The 27,892-nt window shown below is 37.2% G+C and overlaps 3 protein-coding genes across 3 annotated transcripts; 2 read left to right on the top strand and 1 right to left on the bottom strand.

Moving 5' to 3' along the window:
* Nucleotides 1-3,508: 3,508 nt before the first annotated feature.
* On the bottom strand, nucleotides 3,509-11,114 carry LOC106708067 (venom protease). The gene is made up of 10 exons (XM_045685019.1): nucleotides 10,957-11,114; nucleotides 8,908-9,017; nucleotides 8,578-8,700; nucleotides 8,157-8,292; nucleotides 7,438-7,547; nucleotides 6,923-7,053; nucleotides 6,586-6,735; nucleotides 5,760-5,898; nucleotides 4,706-4,822; nucleotides 3,509-4,056 (listed from the first exon to the last, which is right to left on the bottom strand). The coding sequence occupies exons 1-10, from the start codon at nucleotides 11,024-11,026 to the stop codon at nucleotides 3,868-3,870; spliced, it is 1,275 nt and encodes a 424-aa protein (XP_045540975.1). The 5' UTR covers nucleotides 11,027-11,114; the 3' UTR covers nucleotides 3,509-3,867.
* A 3,808-nt stretch (nucleotides 11,115-14,922) lies between these two features.
* LOC106708068 (CLIP domain-containing serine protease B8-like) lies at nucleotides 14,923-18,880 on the top strand. Its single transcript, XM_045684882.1, has 8 exons — nucleotides 14,923-15,004; nucleotides 15,135-15,235; nucleotides 15,343-15,504; nucleotides 16,687-16,840; nucleotides 17,404-17,552; nucleotides 18,042-18,157; nucleotides 18,623-18,772; nucleotides 18,868-18,880. Exons 1-8 carry the CDS (start codon nucleotides 14,923-14,925, stop codon nucleotides 18,878-18,880), a joined length of 927 nt encoding a protein of 308 aa, XP_045540838.1.
* Nucleotides 18,881-19,260: 380 nt separating this feature from the next.
* Nucleotides 19,261-22,719, top strand: LOC123722632 (transmembrane protease serine 4-like). The gene is made up of 3 exons (XM_045685070.1): nucleotides 19,261-19,384; nucleotides 19,747-19,878; nucleotides 22,151-22,719. Exons 1-3 carry the CDS (start codon nucleotides 19,346-19,348, stop codon nucleotides 22,355-22,357), a joined length of 378 nt encoding a protein of 125 aa, XP_045541026.1. The 5' UTR covers nucleotides 19,261-19,345; the 3' UTR covers nucleotides 22,358-22,719.
* The last annotated feature ends 5,173 nt before the right edge of the window (nucleotides 22,720-27,892 follow it).

Here is a 27,892-nt window from a genome sequence, read left to right as displayed (position 1 = left end):
GTCCGTCATTAAAGAAAATTATTCCGACTACGCAATTAATTTGGTAGAACGTAAGTAAGAAACATTGATGTGGAAGATTATGAGAATATTATTTGATTTTGTGTACGATCTAGAGGTTTCAGCAACTAAATACGTAAACGAAGTATGCATGAGTCGCTACGTAGCAGTACGAGGTATACGCAGACCGATACAAGTGAGCCGCTAACGTAATTTGGGAATCCTATATAAATGGATAAATTACGAGGAAAGAAAGAAAAATTCAACGCGCATGCGTGGATCCATGACATTATGCTTCTAGAAACCAAACGTCAAAAGAAAATAATTGAAAAAAATATGAAGTTGATATTGCAGAATGATTACGTAAAAATGTATTGCTACATTAATAATAACAAGCCACTTTAGACATTGGTTCGGCATGGGCATTGAATCACTATTTGGAGCAGAGGTGAATAAAACCGGATAGCCGAAATCCACCTCAACCAATCTTAAGGACAAAATAATTCAATGCGGGTTAATACGGAAGTCCAAAATGATCATCAACAATTAAGAAACGATATTCTAGATCAGAAACGAATTGAAATTGAAAAGAAAGAATGATGGCTTTAAGAGCAAGATGACGCAAGGGGTCTAGAGGTCTCCCAAAAGTAGTTGGGTCGTGCAACCTATTGAATGCTTTGAATGCATTCTGCGTGAATGTGTGTTCTTTCATATCAACAGTTCATAATCATCCTACAGGTGGTGTCTTCACTTAATCATCCGGTGAGTTCGTTTCTGTACTATTTTGTGTGTTTTAGCTGTTATGCTATTGGGCACTAGTCGTGACGTATTCTAGTAAAATTCGATAATTTAAAACTATTGGTTTAATGTGTGGCACCAAAATAATAGTTCAATTAGTATTTCGGTTATTTGTGCAATGCAGTTATGTTCGGAGTTATTTAGTGAGTCGGTTATTTTACATTTCGGGGTTTTTATTTGTCATTAATCAATAATGTCAATTTTGTAATTAAAGGATGTTGTTCTCAATGATTGACGATTCAGAAAAATGAAACTGATTGTCAAAATTTTAAAAATATAGCGAGTTCTTTGAATGTCAACTGACATGACCCTGACAGTTTTAATGAAAATTATTTAAACAGAAATGAATTAAATCTTGTAGCTGTTTCTTAAAAGCGAAAATGTGTTTAGACGTGATTAGATTTGACAGATAGTAAACTCTTCTCGGTCTTAAGTTCAATTAAATTCATTTTCTTGTTTATGGCTTTCCCGTAGCGGATTGGGCCTTCGGTCTTAAGTTGTAATAGTGCAAGTAAATAAATGGTTTGACATTAACTAGTTGAAACGGTTTTGTGTCTAGGACTTAATGTGGGTGTCGCAAAGATGTTAGAATTAACGAGTACAATTCAGTAAAATCGATAAAAACGGGTTGGCATTGATATTAAATCTTTGGGTTTTAACGTAATCATAAATACGCTTACGAGAATTTGAATCTGGTGCCTAGGAGCTATGCTTGCTAAGAAAAAAAAAGGACTTAGAGTTTGCTACTAACTGAATGAAAATATGGCATGTAATGACAGGATGTTTTCATTACGAATGTTATTGTTATTTCTTTACCGATTATTTTTCCTTTACTTAACGTCAAAACTTTAAAATCTGTAAATTGGGAATAAGGAAGTTTGACTTCTACTAAATTTAAGAAGTAAATCTTTGAAATGATGTTGTCGACGTTATCGTACGAAATGACATTTGGTGCAGATGGTTTGATTGTTTGAGCCATGTTGCCATGAGTTAGTAACGGAGAGAATTTTGTATTGGAGTTATTAATGTCCTTAAGGTCAAACATTCTTACAGTTAATTGATATGATTATTAACTATTCGTAAATCGTAATGATACGTATGATGTCAGAATAAGACGAGCGGTGTGACACAGTAATCTCTGCGGTTTCGTTTTGTTTTTGCAGATGTACAATATGAAGGAAGTCTGTTATGAGGATAGCACGGGGACGTGCTAATGTCAGTATGGCCGAGACTGGTGGGTTTAAGCCACTGCAGCAGCGTCTGCGTGGCAGCGGTTGGTGGATACCAGCGACGTTTGCAGGATTGCAAAGCTTGGTGCAAGATAAGTCGAGTTGATAATGAATTTGGTGATATTTAGTAAAGCTAATTTGTAACAGAAACTCGGGTAAAGATCTCTATCGGCCGTATTGTGTTCGACCGTACCAGTAGTTATTACGTCGTAACCGTAGCCCTGTGGAAATCGGTATCTCTTGGGGCAGCTCAAGTAGTCCGTGGGTGAGCGGTGCGCGTTCTACTCTGGCGGAGGTCGGGGTCAGGAGGACCGGTTTGTGTGACTGTCATGTCACAGGGTGACAGGCAGGGGTCTCAAGGACCATGGTGTGGAGCTGTCACATCACAGGGTGACGGGCAGAGGTCTCGAGGACCGGATGTGGAACTGCCACGTCACAGGGTGACGGGCAGAGATCGAGGTCTGGAGGACCGCAGTGTGTGTGATGCACTGACCTCTATAAATGTACAGGCTGAAAGACGTGGTGTTTTGTGTATTTGATTTTTGATTTTCGCTATTTTGGCGTTGACTGTATTTTTGGTTGGTAGCGGTGGTGATGATTCAAACTAATAATAGAAATAATAAACGTGAACATGCGCTTTTAGGGCAGAACTAAGCAAAAGCTATCATTTCCAAGCAAATAGCCTATCCATTTGTACAGATCGGTGGTGTGATATCACGGTAACACACGTGTTTGGTCGGCCGGAGAGCCGTGGAGAGAGATTCGGCGGGAGAGCCGTGGTGAAAGATTCGGCTAGAGAAGCCGTTGAGTGAAATTCGGTCGAGAGGCCGTGGCGTTAGAGATCTTACTCGGTGGGTTTCTGGGAGATTGGGAGTAACTAACGTTGTAGAGCATTTAAGTTGATTTTTACGGCGGTGTCCCGTTAGATAACAGAAGTTGGGCCAGGAGTGGCCGAGCGTAACAAAATATTTCCTTGAGTTAATGTTCACATGCTAAGAGCACACTGAGACCGGTGTTTGCAATCTAACATCACCCGAGGACGGGTGTTCGCAGGACGGCCGTGTCGCAATCAGAAGAAGAAATCAACTTTAATAAATCGAAATTAGAACACGAGCTGTGTTCGAAGAGACTTCTTGTACGATGCGCGTCTGACATTAGTCATTCTGGAAATCTGGATCGTAACTAAAGCATTGTTCGTTGTACATGAGCCTGTGAATCAATTATAACGAGTTGAGAAGTGATAAGCAGTGTATTCCTTGAATCCGATATTACCCATAGCCGCCCACAAGTGATCTCAATCAATAATAATTCTGATAGCGAGCCACCCCGGCCGTTATATAAAAGAAAGTCGTGTTAGTTACACTATTTATAACTCAAGAACGACTGAATCGATTTGACTGAAAATTGGTGAGCAGATAGGTTAGAACCAGGAAACGGACATAGGATAATTTTTACCCCGTTTTCTATTTTTTATTCCGCGCGGACAGAGTCGCGGGTAAAAGCTAGTAATATTATAAAACATTAATGTGGGAATGGAAAGTAAGACGATTAGATTATTTGTGTGAAATGAAACAAAACTATAGTGTAAGTGAGAGGGTGTGTGAGTGAGACGAATGGGAGACGGATTTGAAGGGTAACCGAAGGACGTAAGAGCAAACGAAGCGTACGACGAAAATAAAGTTTTATTACAATTTTAAGAGTGTTTTACTTGATTATATATCCCACTACTACATTAATAACCCTTTAATATAAAAATATAAAACTCAACTTTTCTTTTTAATCCTTTGCTAATAAGAAAAGGTAATAGAACTAGTTTTAGACCACTTTACAATTGTTTATTTTTTCACACACTCGGCTGCGGCCAAATAGTGCTTGTTATCCATTCTAAATAGCCTTGGTTCGTCACTTTCGTGTACGCTCCCGAGGAGTTAACACCACAAACTGTACCATATGACACTATCCCCACCACATAATATCCACAGAGCATTGAATTTTCTTTAAGAGGTGCCATCAATGGACCACCGCTGTCTCCCTGTAAAATAAAGAGTTGACACATAGATGGCGTTGACTGGCTATACTAATAAGAAAGATTATATTCTATGTTTGGTATATAAATACTCGAAAATTATTACACGGATTTAAAAAAATCGCTATAATTATGCTATTTTATGCCTAATTGATAAACTTACTTTACTAAGCCATATTGAATCTTACTAATATTATAAATGAAAATGTTTGGATAGGATGGATGTTTATTTGAAGGTATCACCAGAACGACTGAACAGATCTCGATGAAATTTGGCATAGATGTAGAACAGTCTAGAACAGTGATTGTCAAACTTATTTCTTTCACCGCCCCCTTTGAAAATCAATTATATTTCAGAGCCCCCTAATTTTTATTCAGACCTAAAACTTAAAAACCACAATTTCATTACTTTAATTAATTTCAATGCCCCTCATTTTTGGGCCCCTTATCGCCCCCTCCTAGGTTTCAAACGCCCTCAAAGGGCGTTATCGCCCACTTTGGGAAACACTGGTCTAGAACATATAGGCCACTTATTATGTTTTTTCCGCGCAAACGGAATCACGTGTTAAAAACCTCCGTGTGTGAGGAACCTGGATTGGTGTGATATTAGGCGCTATCTATGGGTGAAATGCGCAGTATTTTTGTTTGTACTTACATAACAAGTATCAGCTGTTTCAGCTTTAGCACAGAACATAATGTTTGGGTCCCAATTATGGTATCGCGATCGTAGGCCCTTGCGACATACTTGAGTGCTTTGAATTTGCATGTCACCCTGGAAGTTACACACGTAGAAAGGATACATCGAGATATTGTACATATCTGTCAAGATATTCAAAGATATGTGTGGGCGTTTAAAGCAGTGTGAGCGTGTTGATTGAGGCCTGCTCACTGACATGGCAGGGTCAAGACATTAAGCACGTGTAGGTGACTTTTGACTTTTAAGAGAAATGTCAATCGTTCCTATTCCCCCCATATCTGGTATACTGGTATACTCATCTTACTAATATTATAAACACAAATGTTTTTATGGATGGATGTTTGTTTGAAGGTATCTCCGTAACGGCTGAACGGATCTCGATGAAATTTGTCACAGATGTAGGACATAGTCTGGAAGAACACATAGGCTACACATTTTTTATTAATTACACGCGAACGGACCCCGGGGTCAGCTAGTTAAAAATAATTATTGCTTTTATTATTTACTAGCTTTTACCCGCGACTCCGTCCGCGCGGAATAAAAAATAGAAAACGGGGTAAAAATTATCCTATGTCCGTTTCCTGGTTCTAAGCTACCTGCCCACCAATTTTCAGTCAAATCGATTCAGCCATTCTTGAGTTATAAATAGTGTAACTAACACGACTTTCTTTTATATATATAGATTTCGGACTTGATTTGTGTATTATATATCCCTCTGTTTATGTTAGTCTCCTGTCCCACTTGGTTGCCTGGAAGACATCATCAGCTATAAGGTCCCCTTTTCTAGTTTCAATATAACAAATTCTATACTAGCTTGCTTGTGTATTCGTTTTGTATGTACATAATGAGTCAGAATACGTTCGTAGACAGTGTCATCATGATTATCATCTTTACAACATCCTGTGCGAAATGTGACAGAATTTATTAAGGAAATTGCTGACTCTTTACCTATTTCGTTAGTCAATTATAGTTTAAATACTACTAACAAAATTAATATAACAAAATAACTTACTTGCATCAGCTGTTGGGTAGCATCAGCATACTGGCCGGTCCTTCCCCAGCCCGCTACTGTCATCTGGGTGGGGATTTTGTCTGGTACTATCCCCTCCACTGGTAGGCATGCCGGTCGTATGAACTTTGATATTGGTACCCTTTTACATTGATAAGTTACTAATATTATAAATGCGAAAGTTAATATGGATGAATGTTTGTTTGAAGGTATGTCTGGTACGGATCTTGCTGAAGTCTGGTTGTGGTAGGCTCTGAGCTCAGTGGGGATTTAAATGAGCTGACGACGAGTGTATATTCTATAAAATAGCAACCCCTGAAAAATGGACTATGGCAACACTATTAAAAAGTCAAATTAAAAATAGTATAAACGCGAATATTTTGATGGATGGATGTTTGTTTGAAGGTAACTTCAGAACGGTTGAACGGATCTTGACGAAATTTGACACAGATGAAGAACTTAATCTGGAAAAAAACATAGGCTACTTATTAAGTTCTATTAATACCGTGCGGACGGAGTCGCGGGCGACAATTAGTTCGTATATAAAAGCAGTAAAAGTTATTGGTATTCAAGTGACTAGGACATGGACTCACTTCACTTCATCGTGTCCGGCCAAAAGTCCGAGTTGTCCGGCTTTTGTTAGGCTTTTTACATTTCCCAAACGAGAGTGTACTTATTAATACTGAGACCAAATTCTAAATAATACAGGATGTCCGACCTTTCTACCCAAATGTCCGGCCAAACTGGCTGGTCTGTCCGGCTTGTAGGTTTGGCGACCTGGCAACCCTACCTGTATGTCTGGTAAATGATATTTTATATTTTTTCTCACCTAAAATCCAACTCGACTAATGCGATATCATGGTAGTGTGAGCCAACTGTATACATCTTGTGTCGTAGCCATTGCACTATATACCTTAAAATGCCATTCCTAAGGTCCTTTTTATTTGACGTTCCCAACAAAGCATACTGGATTTTACCGCTGTAAGAAAAATTATACTATTACGTTGGAAACCAACATGAAAGTATAATGTGGCAAAACGAGCAAGTGACCATCAAACTTGCTTCAATAACGAACTGAAAGCTCTCCCAATTATATAACTTACAAGGTTAAAAGTAGCAGAGCCGCAATAAAAAAAAAAACCTTTCGATTTTTAATTTAAACTTACTTATCCGGCGAATAAAGTACATGTGCTGCTGTTAATACGAACGTCTCTGTTATAAGGGTACCCGCTCCAATCCATACGATGTCAGGGGATGTCGAACCTGCCTTTTGTTCTACGCGAGTACCTAACACTACCTGCAGTTAAAAGGTTAACCTCAAAAATGACTTACTAATATTATAAATGCGAATATTTGTTAGTAGTTAACTCCGGCTCAACAAGTCTTGATGAAATTTGGCACAGATGTTAGAATATAGTCTAGAAGAATACATAGGCTTATTAGGTTTTTTTTAATTCCGCGCTGACGGAGTCACGGAGGACAACTAGTTTTATAAAAAATTCCTAATAGAGACGGATAGAAAGGGAAGGAGGACTAGAACTGTCGTCCGGTCTTTGTATGAAGAGAGGCAAGGCTTATATATTTATCATTTATCGTCTGTCTTCTATCTGCTCGTCACAACTTTAACGGGATATTTATGCAGAGTAATGCCCACTCTACCACTGTGTATATAAATCCATACCATGTGGGGAAATTGCTCAATCGCAGCTGGCTCGCCCCCAGCAATCCTATTGCCCGACTCCTCTGGACAGACTATGTTTGAACTCCGAGGTTTTTGATATGTGTAGCATGCTAGAACAGACTCATTAAATACATTTCATCATCATCATCTCCATGACCTCATGTCATTCACGTGGGGTTGGCGTACAAGGTTTTATAAACCTTAAAGTTTTGACTTAATTTTTTATGGGCCTATGGCCAACTCTTGATAGGTACTCATAAAATGCATTGACTAACTCAATCGAAGTATTTGTAGTGTGTTCATGTACCTTTAATCTACAGGTTCGACACTTATTATGTATTTATTTATTTTTCGATGTTCCAATTAAAAAGGTGGCAAACGAGTAAGCGGCCACCTGATTTGTCGAAAAAATGAAGCCATCTGCCCATGGACATCCGCAATTGTAGATGCGTTGGCTACCTTAAATCGACGAAGGATGAGACATGCATCCCATAATTTCTTCAAAGAGAAAAAGGGGAAAAGGGTTAGAAGGGAAAGAGGATTAAAATTAGGCTTCCGGCATCACACAAATCAGATTGTAAACGGAATGAATTCGCACTAGATGCGTGTCTTCTTTGTGGTCGTGGTATTTCACCGGGCGAGGTCCATTCGTGCAACAGACGTTGTTGTTGCTGACGTCTAAAAGGATTAAGAAAGCACAGTTTCATCTTAAGATATACCTTTGCAGGCTTCAGCTGTCTTTGTATTAGATTTACGATCGCAGTCCTCTCCGAGACGATTGTTAAGTCTTGTGGAGGCCGTAATAGGTTTTCTTTTGCAGCACACCAGCGGGAATTGTCCAGTGTAGCGACAGTCCTAGACAGTTGGGGACGTTTATTATCTACCCACTTCGATGAAATGTTAGTTGAAAACTAGTCATAACAACGTGTGATAAGGACAACTCTAGATATGAGTCACATTTATAGGAGTATGTTTAAGAGATGGTTAGATAAATATATAACACGAGTAAGAAGGGAGTGACGATTCAAGTGACGAATGATGAATCGAATCTGGAGGAAAATCTCACTCACACCAGAGTAGAAAAAAGACAGAGAGCCGACGATATACAGGATATGAGAAGGTAAAAGAAATGTTACGTACAATGTCACCATATGTCAGTCGGCCGTTTATAGAATCATAGAAAGTTCGTCCAAGTATCCCTGTCTGGTAGGGGGTGTTGGGACAACATACAAATGTAATACCACTCGAACTGATGAAGCACACCTGCAATAACAAAACAATAGATTATAATATGTACACTAGAAGAATAATGTTCGTGAGTAAGCTGTTGATACACATACCATCGTCTACTCAGTCTCACTTACTCTACACTCTCCGTCGTCCACTCTGTTACAATTACACTCTCTGACGTCTACTCTGTTATTAATTAGACTAGACGTCGGACGTCTAGTCAGTTATAATTATACTTACTGTTGGCTGCTTAATTTCCTTATTAATCAGTCGATCGGCGTAACTGCACATGTATGACGGTTTACACTCTCCGAACACCCCATCAGCTTCATCTAATTCACATTCTTCACCTGAAAATAATAGATACAGATGTCAACTAATATAGGAAACGGCTAAAACACTCACGTACACGACATTGAGTTAGTGACGAGCCGCGTCCGTGAAATAGTCCCACTCACCCTGATGAAAGACCCCCGATGTGCTCGACACTAGTCGGTGCCGACACCGGACAAATGTACGTGAGTGTTTTAGTCGTTTTCTATATTAGTTAATGATAATGTCTCACGAAAGTTTGAATAAGATACATACTGTATTAGTCCTAAAAATATTGTGAGAACACTGTTTAGTTTCACATGTTTTATATCATAAGGTGGCAAACGAGCAAACGGCCACCTGGATGCGTCGCAATAGCGAGGCGACCGTTGCTCATAGACATCCACTAATGCAGATGCGTTGCGTACCTTTAATTACCGGAAAAGGGGACGCATAGAAAGAGGATATTTCTCCTTCCTATGCGTCCTCTCTTCCGCCAAATCCACTTCTCCTTCCCATCCTTTCCTATTAAGAAAAGAATGGGAAAGGAAAGAGCACTAAAATTAGGCCTCCGGTACCACACTCATCAGACGAAACGCGGAATTGCTTCCACTTAACGCCTGTCTTCTGTGTGGTCGTGGTATTGCACCGGTCGACCCGACCAATTCGTGCACCCAACAAATATTGTTGTTGCGTGATCTACCACTGTTTTTGACGTCAATTATATGGTTATATGGTTGACCATAAATAAATATTATATAAGTACTTTATTATTTATTGATAAAGATCACATTTCGCAAGTCTACGTTTAATAATGTATTGAAACATCCATTATTTGTCAAAAATCCTCGCTGGACGCTAGAGTCAAAGTATAAAATTGGTGACGTATATCTTATATCTATATATATAAAAGAAAGTTGTGTTAGTTACACTATTTATAACTCAAGAACGGCTGAATCGATTTGACTGAAAATTGGTGGGCAGGTAGCTTAGAACCAGGAAACGGACATAGGATAATTTTTACCCTGTTTTCTATTTTTTATTCCGCGCGGACGGAGTCGCGGATAAAAGCTAGTTTAAAATAAAATGTATTTGAAACACTGTCTATGTCTTTTATGGTAAGACCCCACAATGCTTAACGATATTAAAAAACAAAATGTTTTTTTTTGTAGTAAGTGTGTACTTATAATGGCTTGATTAGTCGTTGGTTTCTGTGATTCCCACGACTCTGTGTGCGCGTAATTAAAAAAACATAACAAGTAGACTATGTGTTCTTCCACACTATGTTCTACATCTGTGCCAAATTTCATCAAGATATGTTGAGCCGTTCTGGAAATAACTTGTGGACAACATCCATCCATCTCAAAAATTCGCATTTATAATATTAGTAAGAAGTAAGATGGAATAAGATGTTCAACAAGTTTGACGTCTATAATCGAGTATATAGTCGAGTTGATTTTTAAAATGTCATTTTGTATTGTATATGGCCACTCTGAGGGAATTTAAACACAGGCTAAATGACACCGATATCCAAATGCCTTAATAAAATAAAAAAATAAAAAACACCTCTTTTTAGACTCGCTTTTATGCTGCGAAGTAGGTTTTTTTGGGTTTATATATGTGGGATGGGATGGATGGAGGAATGGATGTTTTTTTGAAGTTATCTCCGAAACGGCTGAACGGATCTTGATGAAATTTGGCATAGATGTAGAACATAGTCTGGAAGAACACATAGGATATTACGTTCTTTTAATTCTACGCGGACGGAGTCGCGGGCAAAACCTAGTGTGTTTATAATACTATATTGGCTAACTCTTCTCTTTAGAGACAAATTATAAACAACACTGCGAAAATAAAATAAAAAGCAAACTACGCCAAGGTCAATATGTTAGTAAAGATAACATAACCTCAAAATGTATATATTAAAATACATCACTATTATTTTCTTTGTTGTTATTAAATAATCTAAAATAATACCTTCTTCTTGTGCGAATATAACCGTTTTATATATGAGGAACACGAAAAACACACACCACACTTTTTCCATATTAAAAACTATGAATAAATTTATCTTTGTTCATAATAAGTCTTTCATTGACCTCATGTCCGCGTAATGACGTCCTTCGATACACATAGACGCGGACAATCTGCGTTAAAATTTATAAAATATCAACTTTATTATACAGGTTGATGCAGAATCTATGCAATATAAATAAAATATGTCGATTTTAATTTCGGATAGTTTGAATTCTATTAATAGATTTGTTTTTTTCAAATATTATATTTAATCAGAAAGAAAGAAGGAAAAGAAAGAAAAAACATTCCGAGGGGTGAAAGGCTATTTGTTTTATGCGACATTTTTTGCGATATTGACAGAAAAATTCGCTAATTCTGAATGTCGCTGAAAAAATGTCGCTTAAAACAAATAGCCTTTCACCCCTCGATATATTGCCACTCAAAAAAAAAAATCAAAAAAGAAAAAATAAACATACAAGGCACAAAGTGTGTCAAAAGGGAACCAGCTCAGCGAAGCAGGGACAGACTAAACTGCCCCTGCGCTGGTTTTCATCTGGCACCTATATAAAAAATAATATTAATAATAAAAAATAAAGGAAAAAAACAATAATAATTTTTTTGAAAATATGCATATGCATAACAGCTGTACTTTTATGGCGTTACAAATAGTGACAGTATCTCTAAAAATGAATGAAAGGAAAAGCTTGAATCCTATGGATTTAAATATAAATCATAAGAAAGAGTTTTTTCTTTAAACTTTGGATATTTATTTAAACTTCTAGATTTATTTACTACGAAGTTACAAGCTGTCAAAAGTGCACTGAAGCGCTCCGAGAAGTGTTACGGCCGTGCTCGACTCAGTGGGTCGATGAATTGATGGATGCTTGTTGGAAGATATCTCCAGTACAGCTCGACGGATCTCGTTAAAATCTAGCACAGATGGCACAAATTGTCTGGAAGAACACATAGGCTACATATAAAGTTTTTTTTTTATAATTCCGCGCGGATGACCGCGGGTAAAAGCTATTGTAATATAGTCGTAATAAAATTAGTAATTTTAAAAACAGCCTGTATCATTGTGAGTGGGACAATCCAGTTTGATATTTTCTTAAATTAAGTATTTCAACAACTTTATCGTGTTAATTTATTAATTGTAAAATTATTTATTTAATACTAGCTTTTACCCGCGACTCCGTCCGCGCGGAATAAAAAATAGAAAACGGGGTAAAAATTATCCTATGTCCGTTTCCCTGGTTCTAAGCTACCTACCCATCAATTTTCAGCTAAACTAAATCAGTTCGACCGATCTTGAGTTATAATATATATATATATATATATATATATATAGATTGCATATAACTAATGAGAAGATTATATGTAGATATATTTAATACTGACTTTAGTCAAGGTCAGTTTTGTTATGCGTCTTCTTTAGATAACTGGTTTATAAACTGGTTTGAAAATAAATACTGTGTAACAATTAATATTTTACTAATCTTATTCATTTATTCTCTTATTATTTATATAATACATTTTATAAAAAAAAAATTAACAAAATATATTATATAAAAAATAGTATACCACCGGCTGCGGAATCCCATTACTCAAACAACCAGTGGTGAGGGCTACAGAGACAGGAACCTCCTAACTATGCGCGCGGTTTCTAAAATAACTGCCTTTTGTATCAGGCCCTTAATCCAACTGTTTAGCGAGAGCTTCTTAAGATGTTGGTCGAAGCTCTTCGCTATCAGTCCATTCACCGATACGACTATCGGAATAATGGTAGTCGATTTCATACGCCACATGGCGGTAACCTCGTGAGGCAAGTCTAAGTATTTTAGTAATTTTTCTTTTTCAGCTTTCACGAGATTCTCGTCATGTGGAATAGTGACATCGACTAACATTACACAACCCTCAGACCGGTCTATTATTACTATATCGGGTCTATTGGCAGTAATAGTCCTATCTGTAATAATAGATCGATCCCAGTAGAGCGTGATATAGCTATTTTCCAGAACAGGTGAAGGTTGGTATTGGTAATAAGGTACCTCAGTATCCACAAGAGCATATTTAAGGGCAAGTTGCTGATGGATATTATTATTAATATCTCCGTCTGCAAGTCCGCATTTGTCACGGATAATCTGTGAAACGACAGGACCGATTTAGGCGGGACTTTTACTGGAAGGTAGGTTATGCGCGGGAGTAATGGAGAGAGAAGAAGCCCAAGTTTCTTTTTTTAAATTCATATTTATATTAATTCCTTTATTACATGGTACAGTACTTATATTGATGTTTACTAATATATTGTTAAGAACTTACATGTAATACCCTGTAAGGCAGTGTTTCCCAAAGTGGGCGATAACGCCCCCTTGGAGGCGTTTGAAACCTAGAAGGGGGCGATAAGGGGCCCAAAAAATGGGGGGAATTGAAATTAATTAAAGTAATGAAATTGTGGTTTTTAAGTTTTAGGGCTAAATAAAAATTAGGGGCGCTCTGAAATATAATTGATTTTCAAAGGGGGCGGTGAAAGAAATAAGTTTGACAATCACTGCTGTAGGGTAACAACATTTGTAGGTACCTTACCAGAGTCGTGTACAATAATAATTAACTTCCATTAAACAATTTCCAGTTCACATAAATAATAAAATAAAAATCTGTAGAGAAAATTAACATGAAGCTAATTATACAACACTACAATAAAATTTTATTTTGGCTTATATTATCTTAAAAATCGAAATTTAACATTATTTTATAATATACTAGCTTTTACCCGCGACTCCGTCCGCGCGGAATAAAAAAAATGCACACAAGATAAAAAAGTTCCTATGTCCGTCTCCTAGTTCTAAACTACCTGCCCACCAATTTTCAGCTAAATCCGTTAGACCGATCTTGAGTTATAAAAACTTGAGAGGTGTCAAGGGACACTCGGATAGAACGAAGTTCCTTTCTATTAATTAGTGAAGGAACCAATGTTTATTCTATGAATAAAAAACTTAAGTCTTCACAAGAAGTACATTTTATTTCTATGAATTTTCGTTATATATTGTCTTGTCGTTGCCATGGTGAAGTAGCGCTCATTCGTCGTTAACATACTTACTATAGCAAAAAGTGTCGTTACAACTTATCGTAAGAATTTTTTCCGTCTAGCCCCCTTTCACAACGCGCGATAAGGAACTTCGTTCCAAATAGTGTAACTAACACGACTTTCTTTTATATATATAAATTCATTAAGTACATCTAAATTTTAACGTTTTCCCAATACACGTTTTTATAAATTTTAGTTTGACATTTTATAATTGAAGAATTCATTAATAAATTCCTCGGTGTCAAAAGTACTTACTCGCCTTTAGTTGTTTCGACGACCATAGTCATTCGCAATACCAGAGGAACCGCAGACGCTTAGGTAAGCTAGGCATTTCTTAAAATCACAAATGGACGGAGTACAAGGTTTATCATTTATAGATTACCTTAGGGCTCATACAGGATTAACGCGGAGTTATATTCTTCGCCCACCCGGCACGGCAATATCGCGAGGCGGAGCGGACAGCAGTAGGAGTGGACCAATGAGCGATAACCTCTCTTTTCAGTAAAAAGATGATGTGTGTACTTAAAAATTGACAAGGTTATCAGTTGTGGGCATTTCCCCAGCGATTAAAGTCGAGAATGTTTATTTCCTGGACTTTAACGAGATAGTTAGTACTCTTCTTGGTGGTTTAAAACAGATTTCATTTTTATATTTACTTTCCGGTTTCCTCAATATAAATTTACCCGATTCCTGCGAAATATTTATCTCTCTGGTCACCTTATGATGAATTTTGAGATTTGCGGTTCTTTTTAAAATTTCATTGTCATTCGAAGACTTGATTTCTAGAAAACGTTTGCATCTCTGTACAAAAGTGATTAATTTTTTTTTAATATTTAAATTAAATGAAAATGAAAATAGTTTTAATAATTATGTTATTTAATTTGCATTTATTGAATTGTTATGAAGATTACGAGGAAAAAGAAGGTAACATTTTTAAAAACCTAACCTTACTTTGTGCCTACTAAGTTTATTGTTCCATTGACAGGAAGCTAATTTAAATTAAAATCGCACTATATAGCTTGGGGCTTATTTTTTTTCCATGATTTTGTGACAGGTGCCAGTTGTACGACCAATACCGAAGAGGCTGGTGTCTGTAGATATTTTTATGATTGTGAATACGCGAAAAATCGAGTCAAAAGTAAGAAAAAAATAAAGGTAAACATTTAAATGTACAAATATTTCAAACTGAACCACAACGTACAATTGTACAATTTTTTTTTTAGTAACTGTTGATAATAACTTGGCAATTTTAACAATTTCAGGATTGTTTCTATAATGATAACAAAAGATATGTCTGTTGCGTTGAAACAACAAAAATAACACCAGTAACAAGTAACCCATTAGAACAAAAACCTCCGGAACCAATATCTGACAGAGAGTTAGTCAAATTTCTTAACGAAGGACTCTTGCAGAGCAACGATATTGTAAGTTGTAAAAAAGTCAATATTTATTTAAATCAATAAATTATTATCAAATGACGCCAATTGGTTAGTGATAAAGCATTAGACTTGTAATCTACAGGTCACTTTTTTCACATCTTATCTTATTCCAAACTAGCTTTTACCCGCGACTCCGTCCGCGCGGAATAAAAAAAATGCACACAAGATAAAAAAGTTCCTATGTCCGTCTCCTAGTTCTAAGCTACCTCCCCATCAATTTTCAGCTAAATCAGTTCGACCGATCTTGAGTTATAAATAGTGTAACTAACACGGCTTTCTTTTATATACATAGACTAGCTTTTACCCGCGACTCCGTCCGCGCGGAATAAAAAATAGAAAACGGGGTAAAAATTATCCTATGTCCGTTTCCTGGTTCTAAGCTACCCGCCCACCAATTTTCAGTCAAATCGATTCAGCCGTTCTTGAGTTATAAGTGGTGTAACTAACACAACTTTCTTTTATCTATATAGATAGATATATATAGATGTACAGTGGCCTATGTTCGCGGTGTACCAGTTACAGAAAAAATATTTTGCATATTAAGGTTCATTTAGACAATCCGGAGCAGTACAGTACATAAACGCTCAGTTTCTTTAGAGCGAGACAAACGTAAAAAACGTAACGTGTGATTACATGAGAACGCTATACTGCTACTGACGTCATCGTCGAACAGTTCCGAAGTGTAACTACGATTCCTACTTATATCTAAATGAACCTTTACAACGAAACTAAACTCTGTCCGTTCTTATATATTTGGTAATTATTTATTAAAAACTAGCTTTTACCCGCGACGCTGTCCGCGCGGAATAAAAAATAGAAAACGGGGTGAAAATTATCCTATGTCCGTTTCCTGGTTCTAAGCTACCTGCCCACCAATTTTCAGTCAAATCGATTCAGCCGTTCTTGAGTTATAAATAGTGTAACTAACACGACTTTCTTTTATATATATACTAGCTTTTACCCGCGACTCCGTCCGCGCGGAATTAAAAAAAAAATAGAAAACGGGGTGAAAATTATCCTATGTCCTTTTCCTGGTTCTAAGCTACCTGCCCACCAATTTTCAGTCTAATCGATTCAGCCGTTCTTGAGTTATAAATAGTGTAACTAACACAACTTTCTTTTATATATATAAGATAGATAAATGTAGTGAATAACTTTTTATTTCAGGAATGTCGATTCAATGGTACATTTCCTGTAAAATGTTGCCGCATTGTACACGACTTCACCACTCTGAAATTCAACGAGCCACCTAAATGTCCAAAACTGAAGAAACCGTACGCACGCAACAACTTGTCACCTCACCAAAGTGTCATATACGATGGTAAGTAGCTCTTGCTATCATTTAAGTGATATGGTCAAACTTTATGTCGGCTCCTGGTATGTATGTTGTCAAGTGAGATTTTAAGTGGCTTTAACTGATGTCAGTAAATGGTCAGTCTTCTAGGAAAAGGGTTCTTACTAGGGTTCTTACTACTTAGGGGTTTTTACCCGACTAATGTGATGTTTTTCAAAGGATATGCTTGGAGATTTGTATGAACTATGTCAATTTCATTATCACCGTCTGTAGTCTAAACGGCTAAACTAATTTTGAAGAGTGAGGTGTTTTTCGATTTATATTCCTTGAGTGTTCCTTAGTTGAGATATTGGTAGTTTAATTCATTATCAGTTCACTATACATCCCAACCGAGGAGTTCGAAGCCTAAGTTAAGTTAGAGGTGACTAAACCATAGTCAACCACGTTGGACTAGTCTCAGATGTATGTAGATAGAAAAATACATCACATGATTGGTTTTGAATTCAGGACCTGCAGATTGCAAGTCAAGTGCTTAACCCCTGAGCTAAAGACGCTCTTCATCAGTTTAATTTATAATGTTTATATTATAGCTTGTTACGCATACTCGAGACTCGGAAGTAAATGTCTGGTAAGTGACTTTAGCAGCGACTGGTACGTTCGAGACGACTGCCAGAGATTCAGGAGCGTGATAAAGATATCGGACGGTGATCCCGCTAAGGTTATGGAATTCCCACACATGGTAAGTCAAATAAACATTGTGATTTGATAAAAATATAATGTTATAGTTCGACAAACTTATCTAACTTGGTGAGCATAAGTGACATTAAGGATACGTAGGTTCTATGCTCTTTTTTATATCATAAGGTTGCAAACGGCTACATGAATAAACCGAAATAGTGAAGCAACCGTTCCCCATAGTCCTTTAATCGACAGAGAAGACGCACAGAAAGAGGTTATATACCCTATGCGTCCCCTCGATCGTCAAATCCACTTCCGCATCCCATCCTCTCCTTATGAGAAAGAGATGGGAAGAGAAAGGGGACTCAAAGACCTCCAGCACCCGCACTCATTACACGAAACGTGGAACTACTTCCACTTGACGCCTGTCTCCTGTGTGGTCGTAGTATATCACCGGGCATTTCGTGAAACTGATCTTGTTGTTGCAGGCGTCTACCAATGTGATAGAGGGTTGTTTAGGGGATTAGCTTATCAGATTGTTTTGTTTCAGGCAGTCCTCGGCGGTAAAAAAAATCAGGCCAAGGAAATCGTTTGGTTCGCCGGCGGGTCTTTGATTAGCGAATATTTTATTCTGACAGCGGCGCATGCTGTGGGTAGCCGAGACGTGTGAGTCTCTCTTCCTACTGCTAAATTAAAAAAAAATTAACTAAAAGATGGCAGATGAGCGAGCCGGGCTGGTGGCCCAGAGTCATCTTACTAATATTTTAAATGCGAATGTTCAGATCGATTGATGCTTGTTACAAGGTATCTACAGAACGGCTAAATGGATCTCGATGAAATTTGGCATAGATGTAGAACATAGTCTGGAAGAACACGTGGGCTACTTATTAAGTTTTTTTTAATTCTGCTACTTCCGTTAGTTATATTTCTTCTAACTTATGAACGGCTAAATCAATTTGGGGGGATTTTTTTAATTCTGCGCGGAAGGAGTACAACATAAACGTTAGCTCCTTTAACTTAACATTGTTTTATATACCAATTTTACAAAGCAACTAAGAAAGTCCTCGTAACGGCCGCAATTATCAAATTTCGGCGTTGTAATGAAACGATAAACAATATGTTTTGTTCCAGTGGCGCTGTCAAATACGCTTTATTGGGGACTATTTACAAAAATGATACTCGCAGCGGAGAACTCTACCACATTGTGAAAATCATAAGGCATCCTGAACACAATTGGCAAACTAAGAAAAACGATATTGCCCTACTCAAGGTTCACACTCGGTGAGTTGTTTACACTGAACATCATCAGAAGATGCAGTCAAAGTATTAAATTTGTTTCCCATTTAAGTTAGAATATTGTTCCTACCGCAATACAGAGGGGCAGGATAAACCAGTACCTTCTCATCTGGGAAGACGAAAGCCAGAGCCTTAGTTTGTGCTGTGTATACTCCTATGTATCTTCCGATCCCTGAAAACTACGGTAGACTTCTAAGGCGGGCTCAGAGTTCAGCTCCGGAAGCCTTCTACACTTGCTTCGTGGACCGGTGCTGGGTTGCACTTAGCTTCACCATAAGAGAGCAACCACGGTTACTTAACCTCACCGCCTATTTAATTAACTAAAAATAAATGAAATTAATTAAATATGACATCCGACGGTTTATTTTTAGCAGATCTTGTTTATCTTTCAATAACATTTAACTAAAAAAAAGGGCAAAATAAATGAAACCTTTCAAAAAGATTCACTTTTTCGTTTGCAGTGTCGCGTTCTCTGATTTCATTCGACCAGCCTGCCTCACATTCCCTGGCTCGAAGGAATACGAACACACAGCTTGTACAGTAGCAGGATGGGGTAACATGGGGGAGAGACAAAATACAAGCGATGTATTACTAAAGGTTGGTATATCTTAAACCACTTTTTAATCCAATAATACAATTTATTACTTAAAACCCCACTGACTGGCTACGGCACTAACGCCAATGACTGACTACGGCACTAACCCCCTTAAGTGACTACGTCACTAACGCCAATGATAAACTACGGCATTAACCCCATTAAGTGGCTACAGTACTAACGCCAATGAATGACTACGGCACTAACCCCATTAAGTGGCTACGGCACTAACGCCAATGACTGACTACGGCACTAACCCCACTGACAAAACAGAGATAACGATATGTTTTAAACTGTGATTTTGGTCTCAGAAACCTATGGTTAGTTTTATATACATAGTCAGTGGAGTAAATATTATTTTCAGGCGACGGTATATCAGGAATATGATCACAGTAACTGTCAAAGGGTTTTGCATCAAAATTTTTTTGTATGGGACAGTACGACTATGATCTGCGCAAAGTCAGGTGAAGCTCGGCCTGACCAGGACACTTGTCAGGTAATATATATTATTAGAGTTATTATTTTACATAGATATATTATTTAACATCTTATACTCTGCCGAAACGTGGACACTGTATCGTCATCACACCCGTATGCTAGACCGATTCCACCTCAAGTGCTTACGGAAAATACTTCACATCCGATGGTCTGACCGCGTACGGAATACTGAAGTGCTGCGAAGGGCCAATGTCGGTGGCATTGAGTCATATCTTATGCGGCGTCAGCTTCGGTGGGGCGGACATGTGACGCGTATGACGGAGGAAAGAACAGCTAAGCGCATCTTTTACTCAGAACTTGAGGAAGGCAAGCGGAAGCAAGGCGGACAACTCCTCAGGTACAAAGATGTGCTGAAGCGACACATGAAGCAGTGCGACATCAATCCTTCGCTGTGGGAGCAGCAGGCTGCCAGACGGCCGGAGTGGAGAGCGCTAGTTAAACATAGCGTCAAACAATTTGAAAACCGGCGGCTCCTTGAGCTAGATGCCAGACGCGACGAGCTGAAAGCCCGACCACCTGCGGCTATCAGCTATAATTACGTGAACGGTGTGCTCTCATGTCCGCAATGTGCGAGGATTTTCGCAAACAAAATTGGCTACATAAGCCACATGCGAGCACACCAACGTCAAAACCGGAGCTGAAGACAGTCGCCGTGGCCGATATCGGCCGGGATTACATCATCATCATCATCATCAATATATATTATTAGAGTTATAATATCTTTATAGGTAGCCTCGGTGACTCGGGTCGGTGAAAGAAAGCATAATGCAATCTGCTCATATCTCAGAAGGAATTCAAAGATATTCCATTCAGCCTCGTAGCGCCCACTGCTGGGTATAGGCCTCCCCCAAAGATCGCCACGATGATCGGTCATGTGCAACCCGCATCCAGGATACTCCCGCAACCTTGACCAGATCATCGGTCCATCTTGCGGGAGGCCTGCCCACGCTGAGTCGACCTGTACGTGGCCGCCATTCCAGCACTTTGCGGCCCCATCAGCCGTCCGTTCTGCGGGCAATATGGCCGGCCCATCGCCACTTAAGGTTTACAATTCTTTGGGCAATGTCGGTTACTTTGGTTCTGCTGCGGATCACATCATTTCTGATGCGATCACGCAGAGAGATTCCGAGCATTGCCCTCTCCATTGCCCTTTCTGTGACTTTGAGCCGCCTAATGTTGCCCGCAGTGAGGGGCCACGTCATTCAAAGATATGTGTGAAGTCAACCCGCACTGGGTCAGTTGACTATGACCTAGTCACACCTAACTTAGGGTAGACTCCGAGATCCTCAGTGGTGATGTATAGTGAGCTGTTGATGAACTTTAAACAGTGCTAGGATACAGCATGTGGCTGTTGTAATGTCCCGCTCAGGTTCTGCAACAACCACGCAGAAGACAACCAACTGCTGACAACTGTACCTCTTTCTCTTCCTACTCTTTTACTTATACTTATAAGGTAAAGATGGGAAGAGGGTATAGGATAGAGGAACATGCTGTCCCTTTACGTTTCATCGATAGTCAGCGCATCTGCAACCTTCAAACTTATTCTTAAGTTCTTGACTGTTTTTCGCCCTAGACTTTATCCGCGCGTCATTAAAAAAACTTGTTTACTAGCCTGTATGTGTCAAATTTCATCGAGATCTGTTGAGACGTTCTGGAGATAACTTCTAACAAACATCCATCTAAACATTCGCATTTATAATATTACTAGCTGTCGCCCACGACTCCGTCCGCTCGCAGTTAAAAAAAACTTAATAGCGGTATGAAATTTTTCTTTAAACCTTCCCTAGACCTCCACGAACATTACAAGACTAAGATAAGATAAATCCGTTCAGCCGTTCTCGAGTTTTAGTGAGACTAACGAACAGAAATTCATTTTTATATATCGACGCTGGAAAGCGTAAACGCTGTAACCCCGAAAGTATGAACTTTACAGGAGAGCCAAAAAATGATAACTCGTGAGCTGATACGCCTACAAGCATGCGGTATTTAGCAATGTTGTGTAGTTTGTGCTAACCTATAATAAAATCATTATCGTTTGATAATGGTTGATATTATTAACGTGTGAAAAACATATTCGCGATTTCAAGGGTTACAGCGTTTATGCTTTCCAGCGTCGATATATAGATTAAGACTAGTAAGAAGTACGATAGTAAGATAGATGTCTATTGCCAGAAATATTGCTATTTTAACGATGTCAAGTGACCGCTCACTAGTTTGTCATCGAGACTATAAAATGTATACAACTGAAGTATACACATTTTTGATTTCAGGGCGACAGCGGTGGTCCTTTGATGACGATGAGCAAACAATATGTACCTTGCTCATATTTTGTAGCAGGCATCGTATCTTGGGGTCCTAAATGTGGAGTACAAATGCATGGGTCTTATACAAACGCTTCCTATGACAAGTATCAAGAATGGATAGTCGAAAACGTGTGGCCGCTGCAGCTGAATGCTAGAAAAATTAATCTCTCTTAAACAACTATTAAATGATATGAAACTGATCACTTTGTATATCGTTGTGACGTCGTTGCTTGGAAATGACAGCTTCGTTCCGATTTAAAAGCGCCTGTTGAAGTTAATGAAAGCTATATTTGGTATTATTATTTTAAATCCCCATCACTGTTACCAACCTTTAGAGTCAAAATGGTGCGAATCAAATAGGCACAAAATAATAAGGCTTGTAGCCGGTGTGGTCAGCATCTAATTCTGACTTTGTAAAGGTGACAGTTTATTGTAATTTTCTGTGCAGCCAACGAACTGCCGGGCATTGATGACACCACAATAAAGACAAGTTTACAAATTGCCGAAATTAAATAAGTAACTTATGAATGAACGGGGAGAAAAACTGCGTTTTGCTTGCTATAGAAATTTCGCAATTGTGAGTATGTTTGAAACTGGAAGTTGAACTAGAACACGTAGAAATTATTTAATGAACTGTAGTCAGCAACGACTTCCGTCAGATTTCACTAAAAAAACAAAATTAAATAATTTTTTAAAGATGATTCAAAATAATAATATCCTATGTGTTCTTTCAGATTCTATGTTCTACATCTGTGCCAAATTTCATTAAAATCCGTTGAGCCGTTCCGGAGATATTTTCGTACAAAATCCATTCACTTTAACGCTTCGCGGACAATCGCAAGCGATAGCTTTTGATAATAATAAAAACGAAAATTTCGCAGTTAAATAAAATTATATTTCTCTGTTATGTCAACATATAGAGCCTTAAAATCAACATATAGTTTTACATATAACCTATAGATCTAATATGCACAAAAGTGAGACGAAAAACAGACCTCCAGAGACCTTTTCGTTGGGGTAAATTCTCTCAGTGTTGTCATGTACAATACAATATGACATTTGGAAAATTGACTCACGATTAGACGTCAAACTTGTATGAAACACTTTATAGGTTATAAAGTTACGCATAAACAAACACCAATTACTTTCCCGCCATTTTAAAATCTTTATAAAGATAACATTCGACCACAGATTAAGTCATAACAATAAACAAATAAATAATAATGTGAATTTAAATTTCCCATGTATATATTTTCGTAATTAAAAACATTTATAAATTGTCTATATTGTTATTTATTCTGTATTTTTAAAATGGCGGCGAAATTTTTAATTATAATCTGCGTAGTAGAAAGTAGTATATACATATAATATTCAGATAACATTAAACTCGAAACAATTGTTAGAAATGATTCATAAATTCTATAACAATAAATTATTTCTTACAACGCATTTTAAAGTTCCATAGACACAATAGATTAATATATATATATATATATATATATATATATATATATATATATATATATATATTTATGATATTTTAATCTATAAAACAAAAAAACATGATCTATTTTTAATAGATAGGCAAGCTCTCACTATATTTTTCCCTACATGAGGCTATTAAATGTACGAACATTAAGACCTACATTTGAAAGATCTAGAAATATGTTGTGTTCTTGTAATATTTAGTCAAATAAGAATATCTGGCTTGATGACAGACAATATTAATGCATTCCTTCAGTAATATAAATAAAACCTTCATGAGCATCGATAATGGCATAAAAGAAAAAAAAACATGACGAAAAGGATCTTAGTACATTTTTTGATTTTAAGGCTGCATGGCTTCGTTCCTTTGCCTGCTCTCGTGAGCGAATAGTAAAAACAACAATTGGTATTTTTTGACATTGACAGAAGGGCGCTAGTACGCTTTCATAATTTAGGTTTATTAATGCCTACCGGCTCAGATAATTTTGTCGGTCTATAACCTAGAACTCCACTGCTCAGATATCCATATTTGACTAGAAACTTTGAGCCTAGAAATTACAATAGATTTAATATAAGTATAAATAATTACAAATATAAAGAGTTTTTAGAACAAACTATAATATATTAGGTCCTTACATATGAAATTGGCGTTTTGTATGGGAGGAATAAAAAGTCGAATATTTTTTTATATAATATATTTAATTAATCAAAGTATGAACCATTATTTTCTATGCACTTTTGCCATCTCATAGGTAGTTCATTGATCCCTTTACTAAAAAAACCAGTCGGACGGGAATCAATAAAATCTTTGAAGGCGATTTGGACTGCCCCATCGGAGTTGAATTTTTTCCCTTGCAAGAAGTTATCCAAATTTCGAAAAAAAATGGTAATCTGTTGGAGCAAGGTCCGGGGAGTACGGAGGATGTCTTAGACTTTCCAATTGAAGCTCTTCTAATTTAGTAGCCGTCTGTTGCGCAGTGTGTGGTCTAGCGTTGTCGTGAAGCAGCAGTGGCGTGGAGCGATTGACCAGCCTAGGTTGTTTAGCCGCTAGCTTTTCCATCATGGTTTGCAATTGCTGACAATAGACATCAGCCGTAATAGTCTGGCCAGATTTGAGAAAACTGTAATGAACAATACCGGCACTAGTCCACCAAACGCTTACAAGTAACTTTTTTGGGGTTAATTTTCGCTTGGGGCAGGATTTGGCTGGCTGGCCAGGATCCAACCATTGCGCTGAGCGCTTCCGATTATCGTAAAGAACCCATTTTTCATCACAGGTAATGGCTCGGTTTAAAATACCTTCATTATTGTGCCGGTTTAGTAATGTAACGCAACAGTCGACGCGCGTTTGCCGGTTTGCTTCAGTCAATTCGTGAGGTACCCACCTTTCAAGCTTTTTAATCTTCCCAATTTGCTTCAAGTGAATTAAAACAGTTTTATCACTAACATCGCAGCCTGCAGCTAACTCGGACGTGGTTTGCGATGGATCCGCTTCCACAATAGCCTTCAACTCTTCATTATCAACTTGAGTCTCAGGCCGTCCACGGGGCTTGTTCTGCAGATCGAAATTTCCAGAACGAAAACGTTGGAACCAAAAACGAACTGTGTTTTCTTTTGCAACACGACCGGCATACACATCATTCACCCTTCGAGTCGTTTCCGCAGCACTAGTGCCACGGCGGAACTCGTACTCGTAAATAATGCGATATTTTAAGTTTTCCATTTTGTAAAATGAGTGACGCAAACAGAAAAAAACAGAAGAAAAAAAACAAATAAATGACGGTCATCGAACCACAAATACATGAGTCTATAGCTGTACAAATTTGAATTTGGAATTCCTTACCAAAGAGGAGAAATTCGTGATGTGAAGTGGCCAGTACGAAAAACGCCAATTTCATATGTAAGGACCTAATATTTACATGTATAAAATTCTCATTTTGATAGTATTTGAAGTATAAATTCAATTTTGGATAAATACACAATTATTTTATGAATATTACATGTATTTTTATAATAATTCAATAAGTATATTATTAAAAAATCTCACTATTTTTTCTCGAAATTTCGAGAATGGCTTGTCCGCCATTTTAATTTACAGCGTCTTATAGAATTTAATTTATATTAAATTTAGTATATGAGTGTTTTTTTAAATTGAGGTATGTTGATATGTGAAACAAGGGTTCATAAAAAATATGATTGTATATAATTTTGGAATATGTTTTTTTTTATAAACAGAACATTTTAGTAATGTCAAAATATATTAGGTATAGTATGAAATACATATTTTAACTAATTTCTTTACGTTACAAGTATGTATTTAATTTTGAAATACATTTATAGTCGTATTTTAAATTGGTTTATGCTCTTTATTTATTTATTTCAAAAGGTAGCAAACTAGCAAACGGCTACCTGGATTTGCTGAAATACCAAGGCGACCGTTGTCCATAGACATCCGTAAATGTAGATAAGTTGCCTCAGTAAATAATGCGTTCTGTGTATATTTTTTCTTGTTGGTTGTTTGCGTGGTAAACCATGGGTACACTTGAGACCAAAAAGTTTGCGAACCGCGAGTGTTATTTTTTTCTGGTCCCCTACTATTTTGTTCTATTAAAAAATTTAAATAAACATTACAATTTTTAAAAGCAAATTTAGAAAAGATTAACGAAAATGATTAACCATTTACTTTTATTTAAACAAATAAAATGTAAGAAGTAACGAATTAATAGTTTCTGAATTTGCTTTTATTTAAATCTCAAATAAATTATACTTTTAATAACTAGTATTTAAAATGATTTAGGTATTAAATTGACTATTCATTTTACAATTTTAGAGACAATTGTAAGTTCACGTGTTACAAATATTATAATTTTTAATCGACTACTCTTAATTATTTAATAATTATAATTTTAGAACATTCTTTACGTATCCATTTTCTCCCTCGATTCAATTTTTCTGTACCTGTCAGTGTCAATTCCGCTCATGTCAATGTCAGTTTTGACGTCATTGTCATCCTGTATTTCTTCGACATCGTCCAAACTAGCTTGACCGACTTTATAATCGACATCACTTTTCGAATGATTCGATTCAGAGATGCATTGTTTAGGACTTTTTCTATCACCATTTTCCTCCATACTCTCATCAATTATTTCTAATCTTGATTTCGAGAAGAATTTGTGCAACGATTCTATTTTATCCATAGCTCGATCATTTCTTTCAGAAGTTGAAGTTAATGTCGTATCTTCTGTCATACAACCGGAATCGATTCGTCTCGATAGTTCAGATATCGATTCGGATATTTCTGTTGTAGATGTTGATTTGTCTAGTTTCAGTACTTTAGGTTTGATTATCATACTAGGCGGTAAATCTGGGATATTTCTTAAGTCTATAAGACTTATAGATCTTGTACTTAATTCATATTCTCTGCTGTATTCTTCTGCAGATCCTGAACTATCATCATCGTAGTCTTCGAATGGATAACGCTGTATTTTACGTTCTATTTCACGTATAACTTCTTCTGCTAGTTGCTTTATGTGTGTTAGACGATCTTCTTCACATGTTCTTTCTAATCCTCTTGAAGATGGCTCGTCTTCTTCTATGATGTCAGATAGTTCAACACTGTATGGGAGACATTGTATATATTGCAGTGTAGGAGGTTTTGTGTAAGCAGTGAAATTTTCTAAATCTTCTTGTTCACTCATTGTATCGTCTTCAAACATCATTTTCAATTCACATATTCTTATAATTGCTTCTTCGAATATATTTTCTAGATCTTCTTTAATAAAGCTCAAGTCGACTACAGTTTCAGAAATTCTACGACTAGATTTCTCGGATCTGAAATCTGAAAGCTCAATTACTGTATCTTGTGTTTGCGTTAGTGTTGAGTCAGATTTTGTTCTGCTGACGTCACTGTAGGTTTCCAGTCTACTTATAGTCATATCCGATTTGGATTTTTCCGATAATGATGGGGTAACGGACATCGATTTATTGGAATCTTTGAATTTCTCTTTACTTCCGTAATTTTCCATATATTTAAGTAGCATTTCGACTAAAGTTTCGTTACTATCGTCTACCGGAGTTTCATCGATGAAAGATAGATTTTTAACATTAACATTAGATTCAGATAGACTTACACCTTTCCCGTTTATTTCTATTAGAGGCGTTTCCCATTTTCTATCATCGGGACCGAAGAGGAATTCCATAAGAGTTATTTTCTTTTCATCTTTT

The sequence above is a fragment of the Papilio machaon genome, chromosome 28 (assembly GCF_912999745.1).
Source record: "Papilio machaon chromosome 28, ilPapMach1.1, whole genome shotgun sequence".
Taxonomy (NCBI): domain Eukaryota; kingdom Metazoa; phylum Arthropoda; class Insecta; order Lepidoptera; family Papilionidae; genus Papilio; species Papilio machaon.
The sequence above is the reverse complement of the archived record's forward strand: the minus strand, read 5'-3'. Positions and strand labels throughout refer to the sequence as shown.